This window comes from Amblyraja radiata, chromosome 25 (assembly GCF_010909765.2).
Source record: "Amblyraja radiata isolate CabotCenter1 chromosome 25, sAmbRad1.1.pri, whole genome shotgun sequence".
In the NCBI taxonomy this organism is placed as follows: Eukaryota; Metazoa; Chordata; class Chondrichthyes; order Rajiformes; family Rajidae; genus Amblyraja; species Amblyraja radiata.
Genome location: NC_045980.1, coordinates 35,748,580 through 35,773,009, shown reverse-complemented (window position 1 = coordinate 35,773,009; position 24,430 = coordinate 35,748,580). Strand labels below are relative to the sequence as shown.

General features: G+C 48.9%; 1 protein-coding gene across 1 annotated transcript in view; it reads left to right on the top strand.

The window, feature by feature from the left end:
* Positions 1 to 24,430, top strand: part of dnah10 (dynein axonemal heavy chain 10) — a 140,706-nt gene that overhangs the window by 113,670 nt on the left and 2,606 nt on the right. The window contains 17 exon segments of the mRNA XM_033043074.1: positions 1,011 to 1,158; positions 2,913 to 3,192; positions 4,538 to 4,767; positions 5,509 to 5,782; positions 7,049 to 7,153; positions 10,737 to 10,891; positions 11,505 to 11,659; positions 12,236 to 12,419; positions 14,030 to 14,230; positions 15,767 to 15,976; positions 18,198 to 18,293; positions 18,540 to 18,711; positions 19,381 to 19,512; positions 20,409 to 20,620; positions 21,002 to 21,169; positions 23,373 to 23,553; positions 23,840 to 23,985. Of these exon segments, the coding sequence (XP_032898965.1) occupies positions 1,011 to 1,158; positions 2,913 to 3,192; positions 4,538 to 4,767; positions 5,509 to 5,782; positions 7,049 to 7,153; positions 10,737 to 10,891; positions 11,505 to 11,659; positions 12,236 to 12,419; positions 14,030 to 14,230; positions 15,767 to 15,976; positions 18,198 to 18,293; positions 18,540 to 18,711; positions 19,381 to 19,512; positions 20,409 to 20,620; positions 21,002 to 21,169; positions 23,373 to 23,553; positions 23,840 to 23,985 (3,049 nt within the window).

The following is a 24,430-nucleotide window of genomic DNA, read 5'->3' as shown; positions in this document are numbered from 1 at the left end:
TTGTATGGTGTAACAATCACATACCTAATTGTAGCACCACTCTAGTTCACAACTCAAGCCTATTCTCACCACAGGCCCCGCAGACTTCTGATTCAGAAACTCATGCAGCTGCTCCAACTGAATGATTTGAAGCAAACAGTGTGAGCTGCCAACACGGACATTCTTCCACCAGAAGTGCATCTTCCCCCGAGCCGCTGACTAACCAGACCTACAGAATTCTCCACGGCCTGTTGCCTCCCCTCTGTGCCACTGACCACCTCATTTCCTCCACTACTCCCGCACAGTGTAGTGCACTTGCTGCATAGACTACTCCAGCAACATCTCGTTAACCCACAGCCTTAAACACAGAGGAGAACACTGTCCCAATTTGGAAATATATTCCTCCACTTTGCCACTCGGCTGGACTTTATATCACTCCCACATTTCAGATTTGGTCTTTCCTAATAACAGCTGTTGATAATTTCTAGTTGCTCCTTAAAACAATGATTCATTTTCCCGACCCCCGTTTAGTACGTTCTCTGAAAGACTGAATTAAGGGCCTGTCCCCTTTTTCCTCGACCAAACTGAGGCCGCGTGTATGCGGGAACTTCCCTCGAGCATGAAGGAGAGTTCCAGTGACCTCCCAGGACCACGTGTCGACCATGCTGCGAGTTTGAGTCGAGAGCAAACTCCTCTAAACTCGCAAATTAGGTCCGCGGTTGGACAGGCCCTTTATACTTATTCATCATTATCTTCAAACTGAAGGAGTTGTGCTGACTCTTGTCCCATGCAAGGTCTAGTGTGCCCCCTCCTCCACAAACTAACCCCCTGGTGATCACTTACAACATTCTGCTCCACCTCTTGCACTGAGAGTCCTGGTCAATACCAGGGGGGTTTAAAGTCACCCACTACAATAGCCCTGTTGCTTTTACATCTTTCCAAAAGCATCTACACATCTGTCAGTGTCCACATCTATCTATCAGCTGAGTGATTATTTCACACATGTTCTGACTTTTTCCCTCTGGGTTTAGGTGGGGTTCAGAGGGTTTACCCCCAGATGAGCTCTCTGTTCAGAACGGCATTCTCACCACCCAGGCCAGTCGCTTCCCACTCTGCATCGACCCGCAGCAACAGGCCTTAAACTGGATCAAGCGCAAAGAGGCAAAGACCAATTTGAAGGTAAAGTTGTGCATTGAGCCACAACCCCGACTTAGTGTACGTTAATGGCACCAGGACGTGAGCGCTGCTGCTGCAAGAATCTGCATGGGCTGGAATCTTGAGCTAAATCTCACCAGCGGGTCAGGCAGCATCTGTGGCATGGGGCAGCATCTGTGTGGGGCAGAATCTTTGACCCACCTCGTAATTTCATACAGTAGAAACAAGGAACTGCAGCCACATGGTTTACAAAAAAAGACACAAAGTGCTAGAGTAACTCATGCTGTCTGAACCGCTGAGTTACTCCAACATTTTGTTGCAATTTCATGCACTTCAATTGTCTCCCCTCAACCTCTACTTTACAAGGATAACAATCTTGGTTGTGGAGCAGGGGTGGGCAACCTTATTCTGCATAGGGGCCGGGTCGCATGTCTGTGAGCGGATGGTGGGCCACATTTATCACGTGTACACATGGATCCCGCCCCAGATGGCAGGCAACAAATCAAGTGTTCACAGAAGGTAGACAAAAATGCTGGAGAAACTCAGCGGGTGAGGCAGCCTCATGCAATCCTTGCATGTCTCACCCACTGAGTTTCTCCAGCATTTTTGTCTACCTTCGATTTTTTCAGCATCTGCAGTTCTTTCTTAAACGTGTTCACAGAAGGTGCGCGGCAATGCCGGCGGCTTTGTGCAGGATGCGGTACAGCCAGAGCTCGGCCGCGCTCGGGCGGGCGCTCGGCGGGCCGAATGATAACGGGGGGAAAAAATCCGCCTGTGGGCCAGATGATTTTGGGTTACGGGCCACATTCGGCCCGGGGGCCCCAGGTCGCCGACCCCTGTTGTAGAGTAACGGAAACAGGTCCTTTGGCCCAACTCAACCATGCTGACTAAGAGGCCCATCTAAACCAATCCTTGAGAATAAGACGGTGCATTCACCCCATCTAGTCCCCTCATGATTTCTATAAAATCATCCCTCAGCCTCCTGCCGCCAGGACTAATGTACTAACCTGCCCAGCCTCTCCCTATAGCTCAGGCCCTCAAGTTCTGACAACTTCCTCAGAAATTGTTTCTGCACTCTTTACATTATAAAATCATCTTTCCTATTCCACGGTGACCAAAACTGGACCACAATACTTCAGTCTGAAGGAGGGTCTCGACCCGAAACGTCACCCATTCCTTCTCTCCACAGATGCTGCCTGTCCCGCTGAGTTACTTCAGCTTTTTGTGTCTACTTTAAACCATGCATCTACAGTTTTTTCCTACACAATACTTCAAATGCAATCTCACCAATGTCTTCTATAACTGCAACATAACATCCAAACGTCTATACTCCAATGCTCTTAGGAGTATTGAAGGTCACGTATTGAAATGAGCCCTTCAGCCCACCAAGTCAACCATTGATCACACTACTTCTATGTTATCCCACATTCGCATCACTACCTACAGACTCGAGGTAATTTGCACAGGCCTAACCTATAAATCCACACGTCCTTGAGAAGTGAGAAAACCGTAGCAGCCGGAGAAAACCATGCTGTCATAGAGAGAAGCTCCACACAGATGGCACCAATGGTCCGGATCAAAACCAGACTGGTGCTGCTGTGAAGGTGCCACTGTGAAGACAGCAGCAAAATATTAATTCCGCAATTCACACAAATATTCATCTCGCAAAGGTTGGCTTTTGGAGGTTCTATCTAAATATCTCCTTGTTTTTTGTGCCTGTAATATGGTATTTCTCTGATTCTGACCATCTTTATTTTTTAAATGATGATCTTTTTCAGATTTCTTCATTTAATGATCCAGATTTCTTGAAGCAATTAGAGATGGCCATCAAGTATGGCTTTCCGTTCCTGTTCCAAGATGTTGATGAGTACATCGATCCAGTCATTGATAATGTCCTGGAAAAGAACATTGAAGGACAAGCAGGCCGTTACTTTGTTCGGCTTGGCGACAAGGAGGTTGACTATGATCCCAACTTCAAAATGTACCTCAACACCAAGCTAGCTAACCCCAAGTACCAACCTGCAGTGTTTGGGAAATCCATGGTGATAAACTACACAGGTAATTTCATCTGTAGTCTAGATCTCCTCAAAATCCTGCTTCATGTCTCCCCTACTGTAAGTTTTAAAAATTCTCTCACCCGGAGATTGAGAAACTATTGTTCTTAAGGGGTTGGACAGGCTAGATGCAGGAAGATTGCTCCCGATGTTGGGGAAGTCCAGGACAAGGGGTCACAGCTTAAGGATAAGGGGGAAATCCTTTAAAACCGAGATGAGAAGAACTTTTTTCACACAGAGAGTGGTGAATCTCTGGAACTCCCTGCCACAGAGGGTAGTCGAGGCCAGTTCATTGGCTATATTTAAGAGGGAGTTAGATGTGGCCCTTGTGGCTAAGGGGATCAGAGGGTATGGAGAGAAGGCAGGTACGGGATACTGAGTTGGATGATCAGCCATGATCATATTGAATGGCGGTGCAGGCTCGAAGGGCCGAATGGCCTACTCCTGCACCTAATTTCTATGTTTCTATGTTTAAAGAACACTGCGGAATTTCAGCAAACTGGAATTAGAACTTAGAACAGTACAGCACAGGAACAAACCCACAATGTCTGCACCAAACCTGATGCCAAGGCCAACCCTTATCAGCCTGCATAATCTATATCAGCCCATTCCCTGCATGACCATGTGCCTGGTGGTGAGCCAGGTGTGCATGGTGCTGAGCCAGGTGTGCATGGTGGTGAGCCAGGTGTGCATGGTGGTGAGCCAGGTGTGCATGGTGGTGAGCCAGGTGTGCATGGTGCTGAGCCAGGTGTGCATGGTGGTGAGCCAGGTGTGCATGGTGGTGAGCCAGGTGTGCATGGTGGTGAGCCAGGTGTGCATGGTGCTGAGCCAGGTGTGCATGGTGGTGAGCCAGGTGTGCATGGTGGTGAGCCAGGTGTCTGGTGCTGAGCCAGGTGTGTCTGGAGGTTATTTGACAGAGCCATGGAGAGATGCAGAAGATAAACGGAGCCTTTGGCTCATGGTGCATGGCATTCATCAGGCACTCACGATATTCCCATCATCTCCCACATCACCCAAATTCAACCACTCATTGATACATCAGAACAAGTTAGGATGCCCAGCTAGACAACCATCTACATGGGTTTGGGATGTGGGAAGAAACTGGAGAACCTGGGGAAACTTGTTCAGTCGCAGGAAGAACGTGCAAACTCCACACAGACAGTAGCCGAGGTCAGAATACAAGCCAAGTTGCTGGAGCTGTAACTCTGGTTTCCGTGACGCCAATCTTGTCTTATTCTTACTGCACATTTGCTGGAAGCACTATTTTTGAACAGAATGTTTATTTGGTGATATTATTGGTAGGATTGGTTTCCTGGGAGTTGTTGCAGATTCTGACTTTCTTCCTACAGTGACGTTAAGTGGTCTGGAAGATCAGTTACTGAGTGTTATTGTGGCATTTGAGCGGAGAGAACTGGAGGAGCAGAGGGAGCGTTTGATCAAGGAAACTAGTGAGAATAAGAAGCTGCTAAAGGATCTGGAGGATTCTCTTTTACGTGAACTTGCAACTTCCACTGGCAACATGCTGGATAACGTTGAACTGGTCGAAACTCTGGAAGAAACCAAGACTAAAGCTACTGAGGTAAACAATTGCCCTGACCTCTCTTGGCATTACAGTGGCAGCAGAGGCTGTTAGTTTCTTCCCTTGCCCCTTGTCCATGAAGCCATAGGAAGCCCAGAGTCCCCAACTCCGTAGAAAAGGTGAGGAGAGAATGGTGGGCAGATGGAGTCAAGTGGGGCGGGTGGGTACAGAGAGCAGCAGAGGCTGGGAGGTTGTTAGTGGAAACATCAAGTGAAAGGAAGGTGGAGCCAGACAAGGGAGCAGTAGGGACAAGGGATAGCGGGCCCAGTAAGATAGGCTGAGTGTGTCATAGGCTGAGTGTCATAGGCTGAGTGTGTCGTAGGCTGAGTGTGTCAGATAGGCTGAGTGTGTCAGATAGGCTGAGTGTGTCAGATAGGCAGCGTGTGAGAGGACTGGGTGGGTCAGTGGGACAGAGGGTGGAGGTTGCCAGTAATTGGAGAATTGAGTCTTCATGCCGTTGATCAGTGGAATGTAAGGTGGCGCCGTGTATCGATACGCACTGTATTTATGGTCAACAATCAGAACCAATGAAGATTAAATGGAAAATAATAAAGGCTGAAAACCTCAGCGGGCTCTGGGAGTCTGACTACAAAGCTAGCATACATAGACATGATGGGCCAAAGGGCCAGTTTGCATCCAGACAAAGAGAACAACAGCTATGTAGAGCAGTGTCAGTAACGGTTTATGTTATTCTACACTAAACAAAATATTTTATTAATATAAACTCTTTCCTGCTGGCAGGTGTCTGAAAAGCTAAAGCTGGCTGCAAAGACTGCAATAGATATAGACAAGTTGAGAGATGGTTATCGACCCGCTGCCAGGAGGGGAGCCATTTTGTTTTTTGTCTTGTCGGAGATGGCCCTGGTTAACAATATGTACCAATATTCTTTGGCATCTTTCCTGGATGTCTTTGACTTATCCCTTCGTAAGTCTTTGCCTGACTCTATACTTCAAAAGCGACTGAAGAACATCATGAATGCATTGACTCTGAATGTATATAATTACGGCTGCACAGGTTAGTGTTGTCGATGTTGATACAATATTCATGTTCCTGGAATGTATTGAAGGTGGCCACTTGAGTGTTACCTTACAATTGACTGTCACATAAATGGCATTTTTATATGGCTTTTACTGTCAATGTGTTGATGTCAGTGGTAGGACTTGTCCTAGAGTCAGAGTTAAGGGTCCATGAATGATGTTTGTTGATGCAAGGTGACGTGGAAGTGCTCCTTACGTTGGTTATGGGAGCTTGCAGTCCTCAAGCTGCCTGTGCTTCCGGCCACTAGTGACTACACTCCTCAACCCAAAGTCATTCATTGACCATGAAGTTCTGTCATGAAGGAGCTGGGGAATGCAAGGCTACCTTTTTATTCCAGGCACTGCCTGACTAACTTCCTCAACCTCAGCTCTGGCCCTTTCTGAAAGATCTGCTTCAAAGATGACTCTGTCACTCGCTTGTGCTCACTCTGTTATTACCTCCTTTGATATAATCTCTATTTTACCTGTGAAATAGGTCAGGGTGTTTACCTGTGTGAATGTGAATCATAGCTTCACATTGGTTAAATATGGAATGACTTGGAAATGTGAACTTCATGTGGCTAACTACAGATTGTGTCAGTAAACAAGAAAGATGCCTCTCAGGACATCCCAAAGCACTGCACCAGTGGTTAACCAGTAGTTAGCACCAGTAGTCAACCAGTAGTTAACTAGTAGTTAGCACCTGCAGTTAACCAGTAGTTAGCACACAGTTAACTAGTAGTTATCACTTGCAGTTAACCAATAGTTAGCACCAGTAATCAGCACCAATAGTTAACCAGTAGTCAGCATCGGTAGTTTACCAGTAGTTAGCAACAGTAGTCAGCACTGGTAGTTAACCAGTAGTTAGCACCGGTGCATCGCATATTTAGTAATGGTGTGTGATATTAAGGCCTGGTGCTCGTCTGTGGGATCATGGTCTAAGGAGGTGTCTGAGAGTTGTCGCTTGGCCTCAGTCCAGGAGAGGTCAGCGCGCCAGACTACCATTTTTAGTAATGGTGCGTGATATTTTTTACACTGGTAGTTAGCACCGGTAGTTAACCAGTAGTTAGCATCGGTAGTTAGCATTGTCATGTTGATTGGTTTTGGATCACAGTCAGAGTATCAGTCGACCTCTGACCCTCACTGTAGCTGACCCAGTATTATTGCTTTGACTCCCAGTTGAGAAGTTACTGCCTGCAGAGCTGTCTTTCTTCACCTTAGATAACACTCAACATAGACAGTAACCTTTCCCTTGTGCCTGCAGGCCTGTTTGAGAAGCATAAGTTGCTGTTTGCTTTCAACATGACGATTAAGTTGCAGCAGGCCGAGCAGCACATCCCACAGGAAGAGCTGGAGTTTTTCCTCAAAGGTACTTCACCTGTCAGAACTGGATGTGTGCTTTAATGGCTTCGAAATAAAGATCAATTAAGATAAGCTGATGCAACCTGCAAATTAACTACACATTCTCATTAAGTAATATCAAGAGGAATGTGAATTTTGGATTCACTTTGCAGCAGAACTATAGGTGTCATGAATATTTTCAATGCCAGATTACTTTACTCTGCAAAGCCTGGAATAACTCCCCAAACTAAATCTCCCAATCACCTGCTCCTGCAAAGAATTGCTCATGAGTAAGTATTGAGCAACAAAAAAAAAATGTTGCAGGAACAGAGCGGGCCAGGCAGCATCTGTGGAGGAAATGGACAGACTCAGTGGGTCAGGCATCATCTGTGGAGAGAATGGACAGATAATCTTTCAAGTCGGGACCCTTCTTCAGACTGATCCATTCTTCAGTTGAAGAAGGGTGCTGACCCTAAATGAAATCCGTCTATTCCCTCCACAGATGATGCCTGACCCGCTGAGGTCATAAGGAATAGAAGTAAAAACGGGTCCCTTTCAGAATGGCAGGCAGTAACTAGTGGGGTACCTCAAGGCTCAGGGCTGGGACCGCAGTGACTAGTGGGGTACCACAAGGCTCAGTGCTGGGACCGCAGTGACTAGTGGGGTACCGCAAGGCTCAGTGCTGGGACCGCAGTGACTAGTTGGGTACCGCAAGGCTCAGTGCTGGGATCGCAGTGACTAGTGGGGTACCGCAAGGCTCAGGGCTGGGACCGCAGTGACTAGTTGGGTACCGCAAGGCTCAGTGCTGGGACCGCAGTGACTAGTGGGGTACCGCAAGGCTCAGGGCTGGGACCGCAGTGACTAGTTGGGGTACCGCAAGGCTCAGTGCTGGGACCGCAGTGACTAGTGGGGTACCGCAAGGCTCAGTGCTGGCATCGCAGTGACTAGTGGGGTACCGCAAGGCTCAGGGCTGGGACCGCAGTGACTAGTTGGGTACCACAAGGCTCAGTGCTGGGACCGCAGTGACTAGTGGGGTACCGCAAGGCTCAGGGCTGGGACCGCAGTGACTAGTTGGGGTACCGCAAGGCTCAGTGCTGGGACCGCAGTGACTAGTGGGGTACCGCAAGGCTCAGGGCTGGGACCGCAGTGACTAGTGGGGTACCGCAAGGCTCAGGGCTGGGACCGCAGTGACTAGTTGGGGTACCGCAAGGCTCAGTGCTGGGACCGCAGTGACTAGTGGGGTACCGCAAGGCTCAGTGCTGGGACCGCAGTGACTAGTGGGGTACCGCAAGGCTCAGGGCTGGGACCGCAGCTATTTACAATATACATCAATGATTTAGATGAAGGGATTCAAAGTAACATTTGCAAATTTACAGATGACACAAAGCTGGGTGGCAGTGTGAACTGTGAGGAGGATGCTATGAGGATGCAGGATGACTTGGACAGGTTGAGTGAGTGGGCAGATGCATGACAGATACAGTTTAATGTGGATAAATGTGAGGCTATCCACTTTGGTGGAAAAAACAGGAAGGCAGATTATTATCGAATGGTGTAGTTGTGAAAATCACTCACTTGAAAGTAAGCATGTAGGTACAGAAGGCAGTGAAGAAAGCTAATGGCATATTGGCCTTCATAACAAGAGGAGTTGAGTATAGGAGCAAAGAGGTCCTTTTGCAATTGTACAGGGGCCTAGTGAGACCCCACCTGGAGTATTGTGTGCAGTTTTGGTCTCCAAATTTGAGGAAGGACATTCTTGCTATTGAGGGAGTGCAGCGTAGGTTCACCAGGTTAATTCCCGGGATGGCGGGACTGTCATATGTGGATAGAATGGAGCGGCAGGGCTTGTATACTCTGGAGTGTAGAAGGATGAGAGGATATCTTATTGAAACATGTAGGATTATTAAGGGTTTGGACACACTAGAGGCAGGAAACATGTCCCGATGTTGGGGGAGTCCAGAACCAGGGGCCACAGTTTAAGAATAAGGGGTAAGCCATTTAGAACGGAGATGAGGAATCGCTTTTTCACATAGAGCGTTGTGAGTCTGTGGAATTCTCTGCCTCAGTGGGCGGTGGAGGCCGGTTCTCTGGATACTTTCAAGAGAGAGCTAGATTGTGGATGATCAGCCATGATCACATTGAATGGCTGGTACTGGCTAGAAGGGCTGAATGGCCTACTCCTGCACCTATTGTCTATGGTGACCACACGACTAGTGTCAGCCTCACTAGTGTCAGCACGACTCACACACACACACGCCACGGCAGCTCCTCTGCAGTGAGACAGCTGTGCGACACTGGGGAAACACTGGCTCTGCACTGTACCGCATCATCAGTCATTAACAAGAATACGGCAAGAAATATACAGCATTTATCCAATACAAACCATTGGAAGTGAAGATTTAATTTCTGATTGTAATCAGTTTCATAGATCAGATTTAGTAATTTTGTTTGAGTTTTTAAATATTGTATTTTTAACTGTTCTAACAAAAGGCTATTGATCGGAGAACATTAGCTCAGGTTTGTTTTCTGACTTGCTATTTCCTACATTTTTCTTTACGATATCCGCAATCTTTGTGTCTACGAGAAGGTTTCTGTTTTTACAGTTTATTATTTGGAATACGATAATATTTAGAACTGTGTAAATTGTGTTTATGAATAATGTAATTTAATTTAAAACACTGGATCAATAATTGCTGTTAATGGATGCTGGTTTCCTGTAAACTGTTGCTGTGAGTATTATTATTCCAGTTAATTCAGCACGGATACTCTGTAGAAAGGTTTTTTGCAAACCATAAATATTTGATGCCATCTGCTTCCAGTAAGCAGTGCGTACGTGAGAGACCCTTGTTGCTTCAGCATCATGAGTGCGTTATTGATTACCCCAAGTATCGGTGACAATTATGTATCTGTGCCTCTCTGGCACACTTGCAGCATGCAGCCGCACTGCGACGCAGGAACGCTGCAGTGCATGAGCTCCTCAAGCCCACAAATCAGACCCACAGCGTCTTCAGCTCAGGCCTCTGGTCCATCCTGGTCACTGCTGTGCACGAACTGACACGGCACTTGGCAAAACTTGCCAACCTCTTTTTACAAGTATTCCTTTTATTACTTATTACAGAGCACCAATTTCATTTATATGCTCAAACTAAAATATTTGTTAGACGATGCAAAATATTGCAGTAATGATATGCAAGGAATCATAGGTACAGCCCAGAAGCAGAATGTGATGTCTATCTAAGGTCATTCTGTTTACCTGCATTAGGCCTGTATCCAAGTACCTACATTGTACATCCCTGTACCTGCCCTAACCCTAACCATTGATGATGATTTGAAGTTAGGTTCTGCAATGTTTGAACATTACAAACAGAATCATCCATACTTGCCCCAAAATATTCAACCCTTTCTACATTTCATCCTATAATGTCGCCACCTGGAACCATAATCACTGTGTTTTTCCACAGATCCCACCTGACTTGCTGACTATTTTGAACCTTTTCTCTTTTTGGTTGCGATATTCTGGTGGCATTGGTGTGGTTGGTTTGATGATTGATTGGACAAACTGCTGGACATGTGGTAGATTGGTGCCCACACTAAGCCTGTCTGTGCATTGACAGGAAACATATCTCTGGAGAAAAGCAAGCGGCCAAAGCCATGCCCCTGGCTCCCGGATCAGGGCTGGGAAGATATCATTCATCTTGCAGCCAGTTTTCCACAGCAGTTTGCAACACTTGCAGATGACCTGCAATTGAATAAGAAGGTCTGGCAAAATGTAAGTAGCATCTCACCGCAATAAATCCCTTTGCCAAAGCCTAGACAGACATGCACTTGGTGAATGCAAAAGGAGGTGTGTGGTTTGTAGCTCAACAATTGAGAACAGATTGACCATCATTCCCACTGGCTCAAGAGCTCACTGACCTCCTGGGTTAAGAGGAATACTATGGGACACAGACAACACAGCTGGGAATGTCACGTACCCAGATAGTGAGAAAGATTGTCTGAGCTGGGTCACACCCTACATGAGAACAGTCAAGCTATGAGCAAGCACAACAGCTCTTGCACGGAGAACAGTACCAGAGTGCAGAATACGGTGTTTCAACTACACAGAAAGTGCAGGTAGAAAATAGTGCAAGGGCTGCAATGAGGTAGGTTGGGTGATCAGAACTACATCCTTAGCACATGAGAGGTCCGTTCAATAGTGTGTTGACAGCGGGGAAGAAGCTGTTCCTGGATCTGGCCATCACTTCGTGGAGAAGAAGAGATTGTCTGACTGGACAATGCAAGTGTTGATATTAAATAAATAGATGAACGTGTTATAATTCTCCTGCTGAAGTGGGTGAATGAGCTCTGGTATACGTCTGAGTGTTTGCTCCTGTCTCCTGTAGTGGTATGACCTCGATGCCCCTGAACAAGTGGAATTCCCGATCCACTATAAGGACACGCTGAACAGTTTCCAGAAGCTGCTGCTGCTGCGCTGTTTCCGTGTGGATCGCGTGTACCGTGCAGTGATGGACTACATCTCTGTCACCATCGGAGAGAAGTAAGTGTTGTGGCTTCTCACACTTCATCTCTTTCTCCGCCCCATATTCCTGGATCATCAGAAGAGAGGAGTTGTCTTTGTTTCTCCCTCATCAGTTGGGCTCCTACTGTATTGTCCAGCTCCAAGCTGCACCTTCTTGGCTCTCTTACCAGAAGCAAACTAGGACCCAATTAAGATGTTTGCGGTGTCATCAACAACCTCTTCCCGTGTCTGTTGCTGTTGTAAAGGCTGAGAACATTTGTAAGCTACCAAGGCACAGCGTAACTGTGAGTGTGTGTTCAGTCTAGTGGGTGCAGTGTTGGCTAATGGTGAGGACCCACTCTGAACCAGGTGTGATGTGCTATACAGGAATGTGGAAAACATCCTTGTATTTATCTCACATTAACTATACATTTGGATATAAGGACCTTGATAATGTTGGTGAGCTGACCAATAGTCAGATCCTTCGGGCAATTCCTGCGTTCATTTTAGACTCTGTTATCCTGTTACCTCGAGTAAGATGTTTAGTTAGATATCCATAATGATCCACAATGATCCAGTTTGATGTCACTAATGAGCCGTGTTCTTTTGCCCCAGGTTTGTGCAGCCGCCTGTCATCAGTTTTGAGGCGATCTTTGAGCAGAGTACAGCTAACTCACCCATTGTCTTCATCCTCAGCCCTGGCTCTGATCCAGCTTCTGACTTGACCAAGCTGGCTGAGCGCTCAGGGTTCGGAACAAGTCGACTAAAGTTCCTTGCTATGGGACAAGGACAAGAGAAGGTATAGAAACCATGGCTGTTCCTTGCATTAATGAGAAAGCTCTTTAGCCCCTGATTAACCTGTGCGTTTTCACATCACCGAGTGTCTGATTATTTTAAGTTCCTGTGTGTCAGATGGGTATGTGACTGTTGTAATGTAGGAGTCCACACTGTATCACTCTTACATTAGGTTAGGATAATGACTCTAGGGGCAGCGTGATGCCCACACTGTATCTCTATGACTAGGGGCAGCATGATGGCCACACTGTATCTCTATGACTAGGGGCAGCATGATGGCCACACTGTATCTCTATGACTAGGGGCAGGGTGATGGCCACACTGTATCTCTATGACTAGGGGCAGCATGATGCCCACACTGTATCTCTATGACTAGGGGCAGGGTGATGGCCACACTGTATCTCTATGACTAGGGGCAGGGTGATGGCCACACTGTATCTCTATGACTAGGGGCAGCATGATGGCCACACTGTATCTCTATGACTAGGGGCAGCATGATGGCCACACTGTATCTCTATGACTAGGGGCAGGGTGATGTTCACACTGTATCTCTATGACTAGGGGCAGCATGATGGCCACACTGTATCTCTATGACTAGGGGCAGGGTGATGCCCACACTGTATCTCTATGACTAGGGGCAGCATGATGGCCACACTGTATCTCTATGACTAGGGGCAGGGTGATGTTCACACTGTATCTCTATGACTAGGGGCAGGGTGATGGCCACACTGTATCTCTATGACTAGGGGCAGCATGATGGCCACACTGTATCTCTATGACTAGGGGCAGGGTGATGTTCACACTGTATCTCTATGACTAGGGGCAGCATGATGGCCACACTGTATCTCTATGACTAGGGGCAGGGTGATGCCCACACTGTATCACCCTATGACTCGAGCGTGCTGTGCACACTGCAGTGCTGGTTATCATGGGCACATGATTTTCTTGCTGGATGTAGGGCTGTGGATGAGTGAGCAGGGAAGTCACACGTTCACATTGTGAGATATCCCACCTTCTTCACTTTATCACTTCTAGTAGTTGGTTCAAATGCACAACGTTACGTGTGTGCCTGGCTGAAAGAATTAGCAAGTTATTCTGCCCAGAGAAGATGTGATTGTTGGGTGTGATAGGGCAGGACCAGGAATGTCTCAGTGGTGATGCTGAGCACGGGGTGGGTGTGGGGTTCAGGCACTGAGCCTCCCCTAAACCCAGACCAATGCTGAATGCTCCTTAATGCAATCCACATTGAAGTAGCAGGATAGCAGCATATCTATCATTTTACACCAGCTATATATTGGACTACGCAGGATGTCCATCGGATAAACAGACCCTTGGATCTGATCAATCTATGGTGAGCTACTCCATGTTCTACTCCATCATTCCTCATTCTGACCCTCCTTCCCCTCCTCCCCTCTGGTCCAACCTCCTCATAAACAGCTGCTTGTTCAACATTCTCACCACTGTTTAGGTAAATAAGCTTCATCTGAGTTGCCATTGACACAGCGCTCGCGTTTTAAAGTAAGTCTGAAGGCAGGATAATGATCCACAAGAATGGTCTGCTATTTCAGTGTCCCGTCCCACTCAGCTGCTTGCTCCCCTCCCTCTGTGTTGCAGGTAGCGTTACAGTTGCTGGAGACAGCTGTAGCTCGTGGACAGTGGCTGATGCTGCAGAACTGCCACCTGCTTGTGCGCTGGCTGAAGGAGTTGGAGAAGGCACTGGAGTTGATTCACAAACCTCACCCCGACTTCCGCTTGTGGCTCACCACTGATCCAATCGAAGACTTCCCCATTGGAATACTCCAGAACTCACTGAAGGTACATCCAACCATCTTTGTACTCAATGCCCAGACACCCAGTCAATACCCAGTCAATGCCCAGACACCCAGTCAATGCCCAGACACCCAGTCAATGCCCAGACACCCAGTCAATGCCCAGACACCCAGTCAATGCCCAGTCACCCACTCAATGCCCAGTCAATGTCCTGTCAATGCCCAGTCACCCACTCAATGCCCAGACACCCAGTCAATGCCCAGACACCCAGTCAATGCCCAGTCACCCACTCAATGCCCAGACACCCAGTCAATGCCCAGACACCCAGTCAATGCCCAGACACCCACTCAATGCCCAGACACCCACTCAATGCCCAGACACCCACTCAATGCCCAGACACCCACTCAATGCCCAGTCACCCACTCAATGCCCAGACACCCAGTCAATACCCAGTCAATGCCCAGACACCCAGTCAATGCCCAGACACCCAGTCAATGCCCAGACACCCACTCAATGCCCAGACACCCAGTCAATGCCCAGACACCCACTCAATGCCCAGACACCCACTCAATGCCCAGACACCCACTCAATGCCCAGACACCCACTCAATGCCCAGACACCCAGTCAATACCCAGTCAATGCCCAGACACCCACTCAATACCCAGACACCCACTCAATGCCCTAGCACCCACTCAATGCCCAGTCACCCACTCAATGCCCAGACACCCAGTCAATGTCCTGTCAATGCCCAGACACCCACTCAATGCCCAGTCACCCACTCAATGCCCAGACACCCAGTCAATGCCTATGTGCAAAGTTGAGATGGACGGATATGGGAGTAGGGCAGGAAAGTGGGCTCAGCTGCGATCCCTTTGACCTGTGGAACAAGTTCAAAGGTTGAAGGACCTACTATGCCAGCCCCCCCCACCAGTCCTGTGTGACTCTGCAGCCCCCCCCCCCCTCCCCAGACACTGTTCTACAAGGAGGTGTAACACCTGTCCCTTCACCGAAAGACCTAAACGCCCTTTCAAGTGCGTCAGTGGTTGACGCACCTCTTCCCAACTGATCTACTGCATCTGGTGCTCCTGATGTGGCCTCCCCTGTGTTGGTGCAACCAAGCGTAGACTTGGTGACTGTTTTGGCAGAGCTCCTGTGCCCTATCCGTACCCACTGGCTGTCCATAGCTATGGAAGGGCCAAACACACATCTGAAGAGCAACGTCTGGTATCCCAGAGGAAGCTTCCATACCAGTGGGAAGGGCATTGAATGTGCCAATCTCAGACTGGTAATGCTACCAGTAACAGGTCACTGTCTCTGATCAGTAATGGTACGTTTAAATAATGATAATACATTAGGTTTAACACCACATTTAAGAAACATTTAGTCAGGCACTTTAGACAAGATATAGAATGGGATTAGTGTTGATGGGTAAAAAGGTCAGCATAGACGTCCCGTTCCTGTGTTAAACAACTATGATTCTGTACCTGGTAACCATATTCTAACTAGCATCATTAACTGGTAATTGCTGTAACCAGTAGCAACACCAGGTCAGTTTGATTAAACGGTACTTGGTTATTACAGGTTGTGACGGAACCACCCAATGGTTTGAAGCTGAATATGAGAGCCACATATTTCAAGATCAGCCATGAAGCTTTGAGCATGTGCCCCCATTCTGCCTACAAGTCACTGGTCTACGTGCTGGCCTTCTTCCATGCTGTGGTCCAGGAACGCAGAAAGTATGGCAAGATCGGTTGGAATGTGTCATACGACTTCAATGAATCTGATTTCCTGGTAAAATCATTTGTTTAATTTTGCTGTGATTTTGTTTTTTTGTCTACATGTACCTCAGCTGGTCAGTATAAGTGTACTGCTGCTTATCATTAGATGATGTGAGGACCATGCTGGGGCAGAGCTGGCCATGAGAGAGAGCTGCCTCCACTGCTCTGCACCCAACGGGGTGGGAAACTAACTGCAGGTTTCTGCCCTCAACTAACAACATGATACATCAAAACTAGCTCCATTGAAATGGGGAACCAGAGAGGTTCACAGTACATATTGTTCAGCACAGCGTCGTGAACCACCTGACATTAAACCCATTGCCCAGTTCCTATGTAAATTAGGAGGACTAGGCCACTCGGCCCCTCAAGCCTTGCCTGCCATTTATTAAGATGCTGGCTCCTCCATCAAGAGTAAGTACACATCCCATTGCTTATCAGTTAGGTTCATAAATCATAGGAGCAGAATTAGGCCATCCGGCCCATCAAACCATTCTGTCATGGCTGATCTATCTCTCCTTCTCAACCCCATTCTCCTGCCTTCTCCCCATAACCCATGACACCCGTACTAATCAAGAATCTGTCAATCTCCACTTTAAAAATACCCAAAGACTTGGCCTCCACCGCCATCTGTGTCAATAAATTCTACAGATTCACTACCCTCTGGCGAAAGAAATTCCTCCTCATCTCCTTTCCAAAGGTGTTCAAGAAGGAACTGCAGATGCTGGAAGATCGAAGGTACACAAAAATGCTGGAGAAACTCAGCGGGTGCAGCAGCATCTATGGAGCGAAGGAAATAGGCGACGTTTCGGGCCGATACCCTTCTTCAGGCTGATGGGGGGTGGGGGGTGAGAAGGAAGGAAAAAGGGAGGAAAAAGGGAGGAGGAGGAGCCCGAGGGCGGGGGGATGGGAGGAGACAGCTCGAGGGTTAAGGAAGGGGAGGAGACAGCAAGGTCTAGCAAAACTGGGAGAATTCAACGTTCATGCCATCCGGACGCAAGCAACCCAGGCGGAATATGAGGTGCTGTTCCTCCAATTTCCGGTGTTGCTCACTCTGGCAATGGAGGAGACCCAGGACAGAGAGGTCGGATTGGGAATGGGAGGGGGAGTTGAAGTGCTGAGCCACCGGGAGGTCAGGTAGGTTATTGCGGACTGAGCGGAGGTGTTCGGCGAAACGATCGCCCAACCTCCGCTTAGTCTCCCTGATGTAAATCAGCTGACATCTAGAGCAGCGGATGCAGTAGATGAGGTTGGAGGAGATACAGGTGAACCTTTGTCGCACCTGGAACGACTGCTTGGGTCCTTGAATGGAGTCGAGGGGGGAGGTGAAGGGACAGGTGTTGCATTTCTTGCGGCAACCCAGTTTTGCTAGCCCTTGCTGTCTCCTCCCCTTCCTTAACCCTCGAGCTGTCTCCTCCCATCCCCCCGCCCTCGGGCTCCTCCTCCTCCCTTTTTCCTCCCTTTTTCCTTCCTTCTCACCCCCCACCCCCCATCAGTCTGAAGAAGGGTTTCGGCCCGAAATGTCGCCTATTTCCTTCGCTCCATAGATGCTGCTGCACCCGCTGAGTTTCTCCAGCATTTTTGTGTACCTTCCTTTCCAAAGATCGAAAGGATTGAGAGTCAGCATTACCTGTATAGATAAGAGGCAAAGATGGTAAGTTCATCTTGGCTTAATAAAGGATATTGAATGAAAAAGAAGGAGGCGTATGTTAGGTACAGAACTAGTCACCTGAGATTATAATGAATATAAAGACAATTTAAATAAATTTGGAGACCAGAATGAAATAACCTGAAGACAAGGATAACTAATGTTTAAATAGGGCATAAAATATAAGAATTAATCCTAGTGCCCACTGTGTGAAACAGTTGCCTCTCACACTGCTATTGTCTTTCCCGTTTCACCTTAAACCAATGCCATTTAGTTCATGATTCCCTTACCCTGACAAAAGACTCTTGCATTCACCCCATGTATAGGAAGGAACTGCAGGTGCTGGTTTAAACCGAAGATAGACACAAAAAGCTGAAGTATCTCAGCAGGACAGGCAGCATCTCTGGAGAGAAGGAATGGGTGATGGAAGAGTCTTCACTCCAGAGATGCTGCCTGTCCCGCTGAGTTACTCCAGCATTTTGTGTCTATCTTGTATTGCCCACATTGTTTTATACACCTCAATAAGGTCACTCGTCAGCCTCCTGCACTCCAAGGGGCGTTCGTTCACCTGTTTGTTTCTGCTCCTTAGGTCTGCATGGAGATTCTCATCACTTACTTGAAAAAGGCTCATGAACAGAACGACACCAGGATTCCCTGGGGCAGCCTGAAGTATTTAATTGGAGAGGTACATAATCCTTTCTCAGACTGTTTTGCTGATTAATTAACTGTAACCATGAGGTTTCTCCATCAGCTGTGCTAAACTTGTCGTGTTCAATGTAAGCCACTTTAAGCTTGTTTTACTGTGACAGCAACACATGTTCAATAAGCGGTGGGGGGCGGAGGGGGGTTGGAGGGGGCGGTGGGGAGGTAGGGGGAGGTGGGGTGCAGGGGTTGGAGCTATATACACCGAGTAACTCTGTGCTGCCCCCAGGTGATGTACGGGGGGCGTTGCATCGACAGCTTTGACCGCCGCATCCTCACCACCTACATGAATGAGTTTCTGGGGGATTTCATCTTCGACACTTTCCAGCCGTTCCACTTCTTCCACAATGACGATGTCGACTACAAGATCCCAGAGGATGGGAATAAAGATAATTACACTGGTAAGTAGTGAATGGTGGAAGCTGAAGATCAATAGCAAAGCAAGGAGTTCCCCACAATGCTCTAGAGCCAACCCAACCTGCCCTCCAGCGTAACGTGTGAGGGCTGATGCGGCAACGCTGGCACCCCACATGTACCAGGTGGCTCTCCATCTGTCCGGGCCCAGGCCCAGTGCCAGCAGTACGATCACCACCCTTGCTGCAGCCCCTCTGCAATGGAGCTCCTTGGCTCAGAGTCCCAGCCCTCAGCATGCCTGGCCCCCCCACTTCCCCGTCCCACTCCCCCCTCCCTGTCCCCCCCTCTTCCCTGTTCCCCCCTCCCCCCACCCCCTTCCTGCCGTGGGTGAGCCCACCTTGTCACCACAGTCGTGCGGTCTGTAGGCATCGACAAAGATGGCCAGCAACGTCATTGAGCCAAAGCTGTGTGTGGATCACTGCAGGCTGCCAGCCCCCAGCAAGGGTCAACACTGAGGTGGGTACAGAGCCTGTGGGAGACAGAGAGGTGTCAGCACCCAGCACTGTAGCAGGGATCCAGTCACTGTCAGAGGGGGCTGCGTGCACACTCATGGCAGACTGACGATGGAGCCGTGACTACAGGAAGGAAAGGATCTGCCTTCTGCTGTTGGTTGAGGGACCTTGACAACAAATGCAAAGCAATTTTCTAATTTTCAGATGAAATTGAATCTCTTCCACTTGCAAACACTCCGGAGGTGTTTGGACTTCACCCAAACGCTGAGATCGGTTACTACACCCAGGCAGCACGCAGCATGTGGGAACACCTGATCGATCTCCAGCCACAGACAGGTAACCACCCACCTGTGCTGGCACCAACGCCCACACTCTCACACCTGCGCGCACACACACACACACACACACACACACACACACACACACACACACTCACACACACACACACACACACACACACACACACACACACACACACACACACACACACACACACACACACACACACACACACACACACACACATACACACTCACACCTGCCCACACACACACTCACACCTGCACCAACGTTCACACACCTGCTCACACCTGCACCAACGTTCACACACCTGCCCACACACACACACCTGCGTCAACACCCACTCATTCCCACCTAGTGCACACACACTCACTCACACTCTCACAACACACGCACGCACGCGCACACACACACACACACACACTTGCCTCACACACACACACACACACACACACATTCATTCACTCATACTCACCTGCCACACTCACTCTCTCACACACACACACACACACGCACACACCTGCCCCAACACAGTTGCCTCTCCAGATGCTTGAAGCACATTACCTAATCGCACCACTCTGGCCCTGGTACACTCTCACCCATTTCACCCAGTTCCCCAACCGCTCCTCCCCCCCCGTCCACGGCACCCCGAGCCCATCAGCTCCCCACCAACCTCCTCATTCCCACCCCTTGCCCCTCCATCCCTAGGACCACCCCCCACCTGAGACCCTGTCACCCTGAGCCCCATTTCCTCAGCACTAGCACAGGGTGGGGGGTTGGGGTCACAGACATGAACCAGAGTGTGGGCCAGGTATCCCCTCCCCCCCCAGGCGGTGGTCAAGGGGTCATGGTGTGGACTAGGCGGTGGTCAAGGGGTCATGGTGTGGACTAGGCGGTGGTCAAGGGGTCATGGTGTGACTGTTCTTGTGCAGGAGAATCCGGCAGTGGTATGGGCCATGATGAATACATTCAGCACGTGGCCATGGACATCCAGAGCAAGCTCCCAACTATCTTTGACATGGATACCATCTACAAGAAATTTGTGTTGCAAATCACGCCGACCACAGTGGTGTTGCTGCAGGAGCTGGAACGGTTCAACCTACTCATCGATAGGATGCTGCGCTCCTTGATGGAGCTACAGAGGGTAGGCCTGCTGCCCAGGGTCAAGGGGCATGGGGTCACAGGCACGGGGTCAGGGCGCATGGGGTCACGGACAGGGCACGGGGTCAAGGCGCACGGGGTCATGGCGCACGGGGTCAGGATGCATGGGGTCACAGGGACTGGGTCAGGGAGCACGGAGCACAGGGACGGGGTCAGGGCAAGGGGGTCGGAGGACACTGGGTCAGAGGTGCCCAGCCTCTCGCTGTGACCCTGGGCCGATCCACAGGGGTGCCCTGGTCCTTCCTGCAGTCATGTGTTGAGTGCATTACTGGGACAGGTGAAGGGATGGCGGAAGCTCTCCTTGCTGCTACAGGTAAAAGACCAGTCTGAGACCCTAATGCCATAACTCTGCTGTGTGTTACAGGCCTTGGCTGGTGAAGTGGGCATGAGCAGTGAGCTGGATGAGGTGGCACGAGCCCTCTTCAATGGTCACATCCCTGCCATCTGGAGAAGACTGGCTCCTGACACCCTGAAGTCGCTGGGAAACTGGATGATCCATTTCAAGAGGAGGTTTGAACAGTACGCCTCATGGGTCAGTGTTAAACCAACCAACATGTTGCAGGGACTCAATGGGTCGGGCAGCATCTGTGGAGGGATTGGACAGTCAACATTTCGGGTCGAGACCAGTACTAGGCTCCTGACTTTTATCCTCGGGTCCAATCCCAACGACAGGCTTGGGATCCTTGTCTGAAACAAATGAGGATTAGAGTCCCCTCCCACCTCAGTACCCATGAGGGCTTACACCAAACCCTGGGCTTAGGGATGGCCTGCCTTGTTGAGCACTCACAACTCTCTGGAGCAGTACAACACCATACAGAAACAGACCCTTCGGCCTACCATGTCCATGCTGAACAAATTCTCATTCTGGGCTCATCCCATATCCCTCTTACACTTCCTTTCCATCATTTGTCCAAATGTCTTTTAAAAGTCGTAATTGTTCACAAGTTGTAGGAATAGAATTAGGCTATTTGACCCATAAAATCCACTCCGCCATTCAATCGTGGCTGATCTCTGCCTCCTAATCCCATTTTCCTGCCTTCTCCCCATAACCCTGGACACCCGTTCTAATGAAGAATTTGTCTATCTGCTGACTTGGCCTCCACTGTCCTCTATGGCGATGAGTTCTACAGATTAACTACCCTCTGATTAAAGAAGTTCCTCCTCACCTTCGTTCTAAAAGAGAGCCCTTTAATTCTGAGGCGATGACCTCTGGTCCTAGACTCTCCCACCAGTGGAAACATCGTCTCCACATCCACTTTCTGCCTTTCATTATTCTGTAAGTTTCAATGAGGTCCCCCCTCAACTTTTTAAACTCCAGCGAGTACAGGCACAGTGCTGTCAAACGCTCATCATATGCTAACCCGCTCATTCTTGTAAAGCACCTCTGGACCCTCCACAGAGCCAGCACATTCCTTCCTCAGATGTGGGGCCCAAGATTTTACCCATGCCCCTCATGATCTTGTTCACCTCAATAAGGTCACCCATAAAGCCCTCTACATTCCCAGTCTATCCAACCTCTCCCTATAACTCAGGGCCATAAGTCCCAGTAAAATCCTGGTGAATCTCTTCTACACCCTTTCCAACTTAATAACATCCTTCCTATATGGAACACTAAGTACCGGAGTAACTCAACAGTCAGGCAGCATCTGTGGAGTACATGGATCAGCTGGCTGACCACAACTGTAAACTGTGCTCCAAGTGTGGTCTTACCAATGACCAATACAGCTGCATCATGATGCCCTACCTCTTGTACTCAATACACTTCCCAATGAAGGCATGCTTGCCACTTGCAGGGAACGTTGCCCCTGTGCTCCCACATCTTCAGTTCTGCAACACTCTCGACACACTGCCATCTACGACGCAGGTCCTGCTCAGGTTTGACTTTCCAAAGTGCAATACCTCAGAGTTAAATTCCATGTGCCATTCCTTGGCCCACCTTTGGTTAGATGGTGGAGTAATGATCTATGTCCTGTTGTAAACATGGATATCTTTCTTCACTGTCCATGATACCACTAATTTTGATGTCACCTGCAAATTTACTAACAATATTTGTTAGGTTTTCATGATCTTGTACACCTCAATAATGCAAATAATTGTGAATGTAAATAACAGTGGACCGAGCGTGGACCCCCGTGCCATGCCAGCCGTTCACTCTATGTAGTTGTATGGCCAAAGGCCACAGCTTGCTTCACCCCGGGCACTCTGAACAGGTGGACCACAGTACCTACAATGATGTAAAGGAAGGTTGGAAAATCACCTGTGCTAACAGTGATCATTCCCAAGCCACTAAAACCAAACAAGATGCAAGAACAAATGACGAGTGTTGAGGAGCGTGGGATACAGAAGGAAGAAATATTTTGGGAGGGAATTCTAGGACTTGGAGCCGAAGCAGCTAAAGACACGGAGCACAAAAGTGGAGGAAGGTGGTGTGTGATTTGGAGGGAGCCTGCCCCGAGTATCTCTGGGAGGTAGAGGCTGTGCATTGTGTTGATAGCAGATTGAGGTGTGGTACAGTCGAACATGGAAACAGGCCCGGCAGCCCAACTGATCCGACCTATTTTCTTGCACTTGGCCCATGTCTCCCTTCAACAGTCCTGCCCATGAAGCTGCTTGGTGTTAGATGGTGGAGTAGCGAGCTGGGCCTATCCAGGCAGGAGGGCAGTATGCCAGGGATCCTGAGCTGATTAGTCTAAGTCTGTTGCTCTCACTCATTTCCTCTTGCCTTTTGTTTGCAGATTGAGGAAGGTGAACCCAATGTCATGTGGTTGTCTGGGTTACATATCCCTGAATCATACCTGACGGCTCTAGTTCAGGCAACGTGTCGCAAGAACAGTTGGCCACTGGATCGCTCCACACTCTACACACAGGTCACCAAGTATCCCGATGCAGATGATGTCATGGAGCGCCCAGGGAACGGTGAGTTACTACACGGGCCCCACTTGGCCATGGCCTTTGCTCCTCCACGCATTGGGTCTGGTGTGGATTTCATGTAAACTGCAAATTCTCCCAATGAGCCCAGTGACATGGCCAAGGACAATCCTTGGGATTCCAGCCCTACAAGCTTTTTCCATGATAGACCTTGGTCCTTCTGTGAATGTACTTGAGCATTAATGTTTGTTGACCTTTAGAAGGGTTCCAACCTATCCATTTGTCCAGGGATGCTATCGGACGTGCTGAGTTACTCCAGCACTTTGTTTTGTAGGCTGTTTCATTTGTGGATTATACCTGGAAGGAGCTGCCTGGGATATTGAAGAAGGCTGTCTGATCCGGAGTCAGCCAAAGGAGCTGGTGATTGAACTGCCCGTTCTCAAGGTCATCCCCATTGAAGGCCATCGCCTGAAGCTCCAGGTCAGTCCAAGCGGAGTGGGTAGAAGGGAATATAGACCACACACAGCCCACTCATTTCTAATTAGATCCCCGATTACTGGGAGTTTCCAAAATGTAGTGAATGATTTCTGAGGTGTGTATTTTGGAGAACTCCACTTTTCCTGCAGAACTTCATCCAACAGGTTGGCCCACCTACCAAACCTTCCTACTCACATCTGCACCACCTCCTTTCCCCATCTGTGAACTCGCTTGTGGTCTTGGGCAGAGCAGTTGCCATACCAACCTGACAGGATGCTTTCTTCAGTGCATCTGTAGATGTTGGTCAGTTCACTGGAGAAGTGCTAAATATTCTGCATTCTGGTTTTCTCTCTGCCGCCCATCAGGCCTTGAGCATTAGGTCTACCCCACCTCTGAGTCCGTCAAACAGCACAAATACAGGCCCTTCGTCCCAACTCTTCCATGCTGC